We start from the raw sequence: 9,722 nt of genomic DNA on the forward strand, positions 1-9,722 counted from the left end.
CACTCCTTGACCCTGGGCACAGAGCCCCACTTGGCCCCACTGGTGAGTCCTGGAGCTAGAGAGTCAGCCCAGTGCCCTTGGCCCCTTACCCTCCTGCCAGCAACCTGAAGACTTGAGGGGGTGCCGATATGAAAGAAAGGCAGGGTGCCCCCAAAGAAAGAAACGGAGTATTTGGGGGTAGAGGGGTGTGAAAGAACAGGTGCCACAGGTTGGTAGGGGAGGCATTGAGCCTCTTCAGGGCCACCTGCCCTCGCAAGCATGGAGACCGGGTACTCTTACACAGGCTTTTATTAGGAGTCAGGGGCTGCTTCCCTCTCCTGGTCTCTGCCTGCCCCACCCATAACACCCCACCAGGTGGGGCTCGTCCATCTGCCCCGCACACCCACCCCACCCCCGCCAGCTACACAGCAAGTAGGGAGAGGAAGGCTCTCTGGGAGAACGCCTTCCTGGCAGAGGCAGTCACCCCAGACCAGGCAGGCGGGGATCTCCCCAGAATCCCCCCTCACCCCTGGACTGACATCGGAGGGGTCCAGGTCAGATATGCAGTCATCGGGCGGCAACCTGAGCTCACTGGCAGCCAGGCAAGATGTCGGGGTGAGGCGCATGCCCTGCAGCCTTCCCTTCCAGAGGGCCTTCAGCCAAGAAGCATTCTATTTGAGGGGCTGGGGACAGGGTGGGGGAGATGGCAGAAGGGCAGCTGACCTCCTCAGCCTGGGAAGGCAGGAGGCACACCTGGGAACAGCCTGGGACTCAGACGTCTCCAAGAAGAGGCCAGGGGGCTGGGAGGGGCCAAGGGTTTCCTGGAGAGCCCCAAGATCTTCTGTCCCTAGAAGTTCATGGCCCCGGCCACGGGAACACTGCTCAGTCTGCATAGCTGAGGGGAGGGCCACCCCGGGGCAGGGGCACTCCTGGGACAGTGACAGAAGCTGGGTTGGAGGTGGCTGCTGGGCCACAGAGCAGGACCTGCCTGGGAAGATGTGGCCTCTCACTTGGAGAAGGAGGATCCAGAGTAGGCATGAGGCCAGGTCCCCTCACCAGGCCTCGCCTTTGAGTAGCGACCCCTCAGAAGATTCCAGCCAACACCAGGGGAGGCAGTAGCAGCAGAGCCAGAAGAGGGCCCCAGATGTGACCAGGGCCCGAGTTCAGCCCTGAATGGACTCCAGGCCCTTCAGGGTCCTCTGCACCTAGAGGAAGGGAACAGGTTTGCCTCGGCCTGGAGGCCGCTCTGCCTGACCTCCCACCCACGCAGGCAGGGGGGGGGGCCCAGCAGCCAGGAGGCAGCTCCTATTCGGAGGGGACATGTCCCTCCTGGTGACAATCTGGACTCCGGAAGGAAGGTAGGATGGACCCTACAGACCTTACCTGGCAAGGACGACCGCAGGGCCAGGGTTCGCCCGCCCGGGGCATTAGCGGTGGCAGATGTATTGGGAAAGTTGGGCAGGGACTTGGAGAAGATGTGCCCGCTGTGTTCCCGCGTGGCCTGCCGCTCATCTGGCTCTTCCTGGGCTGGAAAAACTGAGGCCGAGACCTCACTGGGCGAAGGCAACTTGGCCTCAGCCTTGCCCTCCTCCTGGGAGTGGGGTGGCAGCCCTTGTGTCCCTGTCGGGGACACCTGGAGGTGCAGAGAATTCTCTGGGCTCTTGGAGGGCGTGCTTGTCTTGCTGGCCTCTTGGTCCACCCCTTTTGAGACGGGATCATGGGTCGCTTTGGGGGAGGTAGCTGTTCCCTCATCCAAGGAGAGCGGGCTGTGAGTTTCCAAAAACGAAGGGAACTCAGTTGTGAAGGACGGTGGAGCCTCAGTTGTCATGGAGGATGGGCCTTCCGTTGCCAAGGAAGATGGGGCCTTGGTCTCTACAGTAGGTAGAGCCTTGGTTGCCAGGGAGCCTGAGACCTCTGTTACCAAGAAGGATGGAATTTCTGTTGCTAGGGAAGAGGAGGTCCCCCCTTTCCTGGAGCCTGAGGCTTCAGTTGCCAGGGAAGGTGGGGCCTCTCCATCTTCCAGGTGAGGCACCTCCTGGTCCTCCTCCGGGCAGCTCATGGGTTCTGCTAAGAGAGACAAGGCCTGGCATTAGTGCTTCAAGCAGGACCCGTATCCCTTTGATAATAGATTCTACTTCTTGTGATTGACACGGTTGCTCTTCCACCACCTCCTTGTCCAAGTCTTCCTCTCTCTGCACTCGCATTTCCAGTTTTCAGCTGGATCCCAGCTCCTAACACGCCCACCGATCAGCCCGCCCACCTGGCTTTTCCCATCTGCCCCCCCCCCTCTTCCTTATCGGGCGTTACCCTCTGCTGCGAGGGTTGAAATCCGTTCACTTGGAATGAGAGGGCGTCAAAATGGCTGTGCAAGGAGGGCAAAACGGGCTTGGGAACCCGGATGGGGTGGGCCTGCCAAGGGCCCCTGGAGGTCGCCTCCCGCTGGGCCCCTCCCCAGTCCCGGCACTGCTCAGGGGCTCCACCTTCCCTCTCCCTCCTCTCCCTCCCCACCCCATCCTGGACTCACCACAAAGGGAATTCTCGCAGAGGTACCCGGAGGGACATTGGGAACACGGAGTCCCCTCCTCGAAGGGCCTCCTCCCCCTCACGTTCCCCCTGCAGGAGGCAAGGAGGATGCTGGGGGTTGGGGGTCCCTCGCAACCCCTGACCCTATCCCTTATACACACACCTAGACCGGAAGTGCCCCAACCAATTGGCTGGATCAGTGAGAGCAGACTTACAGGTGCCCTCACAGCTCCCCAGGGGCAGATACGGCCTGGGCTCCAGATTACCCCCACCCACCTCCTTAGACTGTGTCCAACCCAGCCTTCCGCTTGGCCCTGCCCACCCGAACGGCTCCCTCGGACTCACGGGGGCTCATAGTTGCAAACCAGTAAATGGACATTGGTCTCCTCAACGCCCTGGAGCTTCTCACAGAAGTGGGAGCCACAGCCAATCCTGTCTGTCTTGGCCCAGACCACCTGAAGGAGGGAGGGCAGAACCAACAGTTCAGCGTGGACGGGGCGGCCCCTGGCTGGTGCCTCTCTGACCAGCCTCTGCAGGTGGGGAGAGGAGCAACCCTGCAGCCTGTAAGATCCAAGCTCCTGATGACATGCAGCTTAAGGACAAAACTCTGAGCAGGGGGCCAGGGTAGGGTGGGGTGGTGGGCTTGTCCTGAACGGATGACTCTCCCCTGCCAGCCACTGTTTCACCAGGCCTCTCTCCCTCTGAAAACCACCCCTTTGGATATACCCTCGTGAGCGCTTCCTGTGGGCTGTTCCCAGGGGCTCTTGCTTTTTAACAGGGATCTATCCAAGGGAATTCATTTCAAATGGGAGAATCTTAAACTCAGCAACAAGCAAACTCCAAGGAAAGAAACAGGAGAAGCCGTCTGGGAAGTGGGACTTTCCCCAGACCACAAGCAGGGACCTGCCGTCTCTGAGTACGGGTCTCCTGGTGCTGGGAGTTCTGCCTCGAGTATAAAATTTAAGAAGTCAAACAGTCTTCGTGCACCACCATGGGCGGAGCCCGGCAGCTCCCCTCGCTGTGTCTGAGCCTCGTCTGCCCAGGAGCCTCGCAAACAGGCCACTTTCTGCTGTGAGTTCTGGCTCTGCCTGTGGATTCTGCACACCCTCCCAGGACGGGGGTCTTTGCTTAAATCAGCTGAAGGTCCCCCAGGTACCACTGCTCAGCATCTCCCAGGCAGAAATGAGCAAGTCTACGTGCACTCAGCCCTGGAGAACGCTGGGGTGAGGCGGGGCAGCCCCACTCGTGCTGGGCATTGACAGCAATCCCTGTGGAGGATGGGAGAGAGGGTGCGGGGAGAGGTGGCAGGGTACAGAGGGAGGGCTGCTGCACCCTCATAACTTCCTGATCTAGGCGGGTGACGTTGGGATTTCCTGCCCTAAAGATTAGCACTAAAAATACCCCTCAAATGAGGCACTGGAAAATGGAATTGGTGGATATGGGTGGGAAGATGGTTGGTTTATTTTTGTCTTTTAAAAAAAACCTGTCTTTGTGTTATTGTTGAACAACAAATAAGCATTGGGAGGAGGAAAAAGAGAATTCAGGAACCTGATGTTATCCCCCCAACACACACCCTGACACCTCTTATCTGCAAACTCAAACTTTCAAAATGCAGTGAGAACCCATAAGCAAAAGTGACTGCGAGAGGCAGGGACAAGCTCTCAGAGGCCCCCGAAACCTTCCCTCCACGACAATTTGCTCTTCCTTACGTAGTTTTTAAAAGCAAACGAAAATTTAAACAACAAAATTATCTATTCGCTTTATTTGTCTTTGGCAGATTAGAAGCAGCGACTTAGACACCATGAGACATGACAACAGAGGGACCGTGAGCGAGAAGGCAGAAGTGGGGGTCCGTGCTGCCGGGGCAAAGCGTTGCCCTGAGTCCCAGGACTGGCTGCTTCGAGCTTGGTCGGGCGCCTGTGCCGCAACTACCGGGCAGAAATGGCTCGGAGACACCCAGCCTCGGTCTGTTCAGCACCCGGAGGCCGAGGGGCGGCCTCGTTTTCAGATTGTGGTTTTTATGAACTGAACATGGCTTAGTGGGTTTGAGAAGCAGACTTTGTCAGGTCTAGACAGTCATTAAGAACTGGGGAAGGACGACTTTTATGAAGGGTCTAAGGGGGCTTAGAGTGTGGACTAAGGCACTTGCGGGAGGGGGGGTGCGGGGTGATGGGACAGGTGGTCCTGCCCCGCCCACTGCCCACGAGGCCCCGCCCATCGCCCATCGCCCATCGCCCATCGCCCATGGTGGAGGGAGCACAGGGCAGGCGGGGCCACGGGAGGTCACGAGGAGAAGCGAGACTGGATGTGGCTGATGCTCCTGAAAGGCGCGATTCTGAACCAGAGCAGTAGTGGCCGCACATCTGGCCCGGCTCGCAGGTGGCAGCGCTGAAGTTGTAGTACTCGCGCTCCATGTGCCACTGCTCCACCGCCAGCGGCACGTCCATGCCCTCGTCCGTGATGGCGAACAGGTTCTCCCCGCGCCGCCCGCGCTCCTTGTTGTGGCCCCACACGCACTGCTGAGCGTAGGCCTTGGCGAAGGCGGCCAGCTCCGCGTCCCACCGCTGCGGGGAGGAAGGCGAGGACACCTGGGCTCAGTGACGGCGAAGGGGGCCCGGCGGGCGAGGGGAGGATGCCCAGATGCCAGGAGGAGGAGAAGGTGGGGGTTCCCCGGGGCCCCTGGAGACCGGAGACCCTCCCCTCCTTGCTGGGTGAGTCTTGGCTGGGATCTGGCCCAGGTCTCGCTCCTGGTGGCTTCTGTGGGGGGTGAGTGCCACCACCGGTGGTGGGTTTGGCTACCCTTGGGGCCATTCACCAGCTGTGTGACTTCGGACCGATTGCCTAGTCTTTCTGAATTCTCATAGGGTGTTGGGAACAGGAAATGAGGTCATGTTTGGGACAGTGTTCTTATGGCTTAATATTAATATCCCAAGTGAAACTTGGCAAAGAGGCCCCTGCCTACCTCCCAGGGCTGCCTGAGCTGCTCCGAGGACCACACATGTCCAGTGTGGAGTGACGCTCACCGTGGCCCTAGTGGCCCAAAGCATGTCCCCTCCCAAAGGCAGAGTTCTCCCCTGGGGACCACGGTGTGGCAGCAGGCAGACAGCACTTAGGTGAGGGGGCCTCTGAGGTTGTGTGTCCCCTGCTGGGGGCACAGCTCAGAGTGGGTGGGAAGAGGGACTAACAAGGCATCTGACCAAAGGGCTGAGGAGGGAGGCCTGGATCCCATTAAACTTTGTTCTGGCTTCTCCTGGAAACCATTGCCTGGCCGCAACTCTTGCTCCACCCTCCGGGGGCCCATCCAGCTGTGGGAGCCAGGCAGGCGTAAAGCACAAGAGCTGGGGCGGCTCTAAGGAGAGGGGGCTGTGTGTCCACACCCACTGCCCACGCTCACACGGTTCTCCGTAGCCGCTGCCGGGGGCATGGACGGGAGCACTGGGCTGGGACAGCCCGGCTGCGTGACTTTGGGTGAATCCCTTTCCCTCTCTGGGACTTTTTTCTCAAATCACTGGTCCCTGTGGTCCTCCCAAACTCTGGCAGGAGTGGGAGGGGGGGAGTGGTGGACAGGGTGCTGGGGACAAGGACCAGGGCACGGGGATGGCCTGCTGGACCGCAGACTGGACTGTAGCTCCTTCAGGTGGGGCAGGGACACATCCCCGCTGCCGGGCACAGGGCTGGCACAGCAGGGGTCTGTCAACCGTTGACGACCGAGACAGGACCCTGCTTAAAGCAATCTCTGCTGCAGAGCCCCGTGCCAGCCTGAGGCAACAACAAGGACCAAGAAGCCAGGCACACAGAGGGCTTTCTCGGGGCTGGAGCTTTGTCCTGGGCTCTCGGAGCCAGTGCAGGGCTTCCAGGGGGGTCAGGCCTATGTGCTGGGCCGTTCATTCTGCCAGTGCAGCCCGAGCCTGGAAAGCAGGGAGAGGCTTAGTCCTGGGAGAATTGGAAAACTGAGTCAGGTTGTGCCAAAGGGATTGGGGAGGAGGTGGGAAAATGGAACCTTCTGGTGGTAACGATGGTTAGATGTGGAGGCTGAGGGAGAGAGAAGAGTCCACAGTAACCCACCTGCCTCACCCCCGAGCATTACCTTTTTTTCATCAAACACTTACTGGGAATGTACTAATTGTCCGGCGCTGTTCTAAGTGACTTCCACATGTTTATTCACTTAATCCTTACAACCACTCTACAAGGGGACTGTTCTGTTATCATCCCCAGTTCACAGATGAGGAGGTTTGAGGCACAGAGAGGCTAAGTGACTGGGCTGAGGCCACACAGCTAATAAATGGCAAAGTGAAAATCTGAGCCTGGCTGGCGTGGCTCAGTGGCTGAGCATCGACCTATGAACCAGGAGGGGGGGGTCAGGCCTGTGTGCTGGGCCGTTCATTCTGCCAGTGCAGCCCGAGCCTGGAAAGCAGGGAGAGGCTTAGCCCTGGGAGAATTGGAAGACTGAGTCAGGTTGTGCCAAAGAGATCGGGGAGGAGGTAGGAGAACAGAACCTTCTGGTGGTAACGATGGTGATGTTAGATGTGGAGGCTGAGGGAGAGAGAAGAGTCCACAGTAACCCACCTGCCTCACCCCCGAGCATTCCCTTTTGTCCATCAAACACTTACTGAGAACTTACTAATTGTCCGGCGCTGTTCTAAGTGCCTTCCACATGTTTACTCATTTAATCCTTACAACCACCCTACAAGGGGACTGTTCTGTTATCATCCCCAGTTCACAGATGAGGAGGTTTGAGGCACAGAGAGGCTAAGTGACTGGGCTGAGGCCACACAGCTAATAAATGGCAAAGTGAAAATCTGAGCCTGGCTGGCGTGGCTCAGTGGCTGAGCATCGACCTATGAACCAGGAGGTCCTCATTCAATTCCTGGTCGGGGCTCATGCCTGGGTAGCAGGCTCCATCTTTCATTGTGGGGCGTGCAGGAGCCAGCCGATCAATGATTCTCTCTCATCATTGATGTTTCTCTCTCTCTCCTTTCTTCTCTGAAATCAATAAAAATATATTACAAAAAAAAAAAAAAGATTTGAACCCAGGCCTTCTGGCTCCAGAGTCTCTGCATTTACCACTGCAGAGGTCGCACCTGAGCCGTGTGCCCCTCAATGCCCAGCTGCTTCCAGGAATGTTGCCCCACTGAGGCCCATCTCTGCAGGCAAAGCAGCTCCCAGCCTGCGTAGCCCCAGCCTCAGCCAGCAAGGCTGGGGGCATTAAGGTTCTGCAGACGGGAACCTGGGACCCAACGATGAACTCAGGGGCTCAGGCAGAGTTGTTGGCAGAGCTGGTACCAGGCTCCTGGTTTGTGTCTGCAGCCCCTGGTGGCCCCGGCCGACAGGGCCTGAATGGCGTTGCTGTGTGTGTCTGTAGAGCCCCTCCAAGATCTTTCTCCTGTGTCCTCCTGTCTGGCCCCCTGGGCAGGGTTGCCAGCCCCTCATGATAGATCAGGAAACAGGCCTTTGACGGTAAAGGGGCCGCCACAGTCACTTCGCCAGACTGGACTCGACTGTAAAAACGCCGGTCTCGGACCCACAGGCTTGCTGCTGTGGTCCCCAGAGTGACCTTGCTCTCGGGGGCCAATTATGGCTCCTTGGACACTGCCCATCAACCCGCCAGGCCGCCTGCGGGTGGCTGGAGGGGTGGCCAGTCCTCAGGGAGAGCAGGAAGGAGTGAGTTTCTCACTTCGTCTCTTCTAATCCTGACGGCGAACATCCTGCCCTAACCCTCCCTTTGTGACAGGGTAACCACCCGCTGAATGGCTCTGTCTTCTGCAGGCTGTCCATGGATGTTTACTCCATCAGCACGTGTTGCCACCTGTATATAACAATATTTTTTACATTTTCAAACTTCATGTAACTATATCCTAATACATATGTGTTTGAGATTTCTTTCTTTTTTTTGTTAATCCTCACCGGAGGACATTTTTCCATTGATTTTTAAAGAGAGTGGAAGGGAGAGGGAGAGACAGAGAGAGAGAGAGAGAGAAACATCGATGAGAGAGAGACATATCGACTGGTTGCCTCCCGCACACGTCCCGACTGGGGCTGGGGATCAAGCCTGTCACTCAGGGATGTGCCCTGGACCGGAATTGAACCCGAGACCCTTCGGTCTATGGGCCAACACTCTAACCACTGAGCAACACTGGCTAGGGCTGAGGTTTCATTTTTACCCCAACTCAAAATTCCATCTACGAGACTCAGGCCATATTGATACACGTGTGACTCCAGTTATAACCTCGCTTCACAGAAGAGGAACTGAGGGTCCTTCCTAGGTTAAGGGACTCACCCAAAGTCCTGGGTCGTGCAAGTGGCCGACAGAGTCCTCCCCGCCTACTTCCTGTGCTAGCCCACCTCAGTGTCTGGCTCCTGCCACCCTGCTTCCTCTCCTCCCCTCCTTGAAAGATTGTTGTCACCAAGGTGTCCCCACCCCCACCCCAGCGACACATGCATCTTAGGAAGTGCTGGGAAAGGGCCACTGGAGGGGAGCTGGGGCGCCCAGGCCCGGCTCTGTCGGCTAGTGACCTGCAAGCCCCTGAGGGCCCACCCTGTGCCCTAAGCCGGCTTCCTCGTCGCTATAATGGGGCTGCCATGGGGCCTGTGAGTTATATAATTTCAGAGACACTGTCACTGGCAGGAGAGGTGAGCCTCTGAGACAGCTTTGGCTACGGGATGGGAGGGGCTGGTGGGGGGCCTGGCCTGGCACCCCTTCAGTCCTGGCAGGTGGGCGCCTCTGACCACACTCACCATTTGCAGCATGTTGGCGGCGGGTGGGGACGCCTGGGCCCGGTAGAGGTTGTGCAGGTCCACCATGGTGCGTCTCTCCTCATCACTGAGGGCTCCGGCGGGCCCCGGGGTGGCCCCCAGCAAGAGCAGCGGCGGCAGCAGCAGCGCCAGGAGACTGCGGGAGCTGTGCATGGTGGCCAGCCCTCTCTGCCTCTGCTGTCCAGGGGTCTGGCAGCTGGATTTAAAGTCCCTCCCACACAAGCACCACCCTGGCTGGGGCGGCGGGAGGGGCTGTCTGGAGGCCCAGCCGGCTCACACAATGTCTCGGGGAGGGCTGGGTGCTTGGGTCCCGACCAGGGCTGGGTTCACTCCCAGGATGGAACTCCCCTCGGAGTCCTGGGCAAACGCCTCCCTTCTCAGTAACGGGGCTCCGGCCAAGCACCCTGGGAGTGCCACAGCCCATCCCTCCTGGTGGGCAGGTCCTCCCGGGCCCCAGCACAGCACCC

General features: G+C 58.7%; 1 protein-coding gene across 3 annotated transcripts; it reads right to left on the reverse strand.

The window, feature by feature from the left end:
• Nucleotides 1-270: 270 nt before the first annotated feature.
• On the reverse strand, nucleotides 271-9,450 carry PI16 (peptidase inhibitor 16). 3 transcript variants are annotated; one of them, XM_005856719.2, is made up of 6 exons: nucleotides 9,238-9,450; nucleotides 4,852-5,066; nucleotides 2,848-2,964; nucleotides 2,504-2,592; nucleotides 1,363-2,043; nucleotides 271-1,184 (listed from the first exon to the last, which is right to left on the reverse strand). In XM_005856719.2, exons 1-6 carry the CDS (start codon nucleotides 9,406-9,408, stop codon nucleotides 1,063-1,065), a joined length of 1,395 nt encoding a protein of 464 aa, XP_005856781.1. In that variant the 5' UTR covers nucleotides 9,409-9,450; the 3' UTR covers nucleotides 271-1,062. The 3 variants fall into 3 exon arrangements, with proteins under 3 accessions (XP_005856781.1, XP_014393960.1, XP_014393966.1); XM_014538474.1 differs by having other exon boundaries at nucleotides 1,363-2,046; XM_014538480.1 differs by having other exon boundaries at nucleotides 1,363-2,046; nucleotides 2,848-2,960; nucleotides 4,848-5,066.
• Between the last annotated feature and the right edge of the window lie 272 nt (nucleotides 9,451-9,722).

This window comes from Myotis brandtii, unplaced genomic scaffold (assembly GCF_000412655.1).
Source record: "Myotis brandtii unplaced genomic scaffold, ASM41265v1 scaffold1041, whole genome shotgun sequence".
Taxonomy (NCBI): Eukaryota; Metazoa; Chordata; class Mammalia; order Chiroptera; family Vespertilionidae; genus Myotis; species Myotis brandtii.

What these genes read in the sequence shown, in the direction of transcription:
- PI16 (XM_014538474.1), bottom strand. Translation starts at nt 9,408, where the DNA reads ATGCACAGCTCCCGCAGTCTCCTGGCGCTGCTGCTGCCGCCGCTGCTC. An exon ending in GGCCAGATGTGCGGCCACTA is followed by an intron (nt 2,965 to 4,851) that starts CTGCTCTGGTTC and finishes TCTGCCCTCCCT; the next exon opens with CCTTCAGGTGGTCTGGGCCA. An exon ending in CTGCGAGAATTCCCTTTGTG is followed by an intron (nt 2,047 to 2,503) that starts GTGAGTCCAGGA and finishes TGTCTCTCTTAG; the next exon opens with CAGAACCCATGAGCTGCCCG.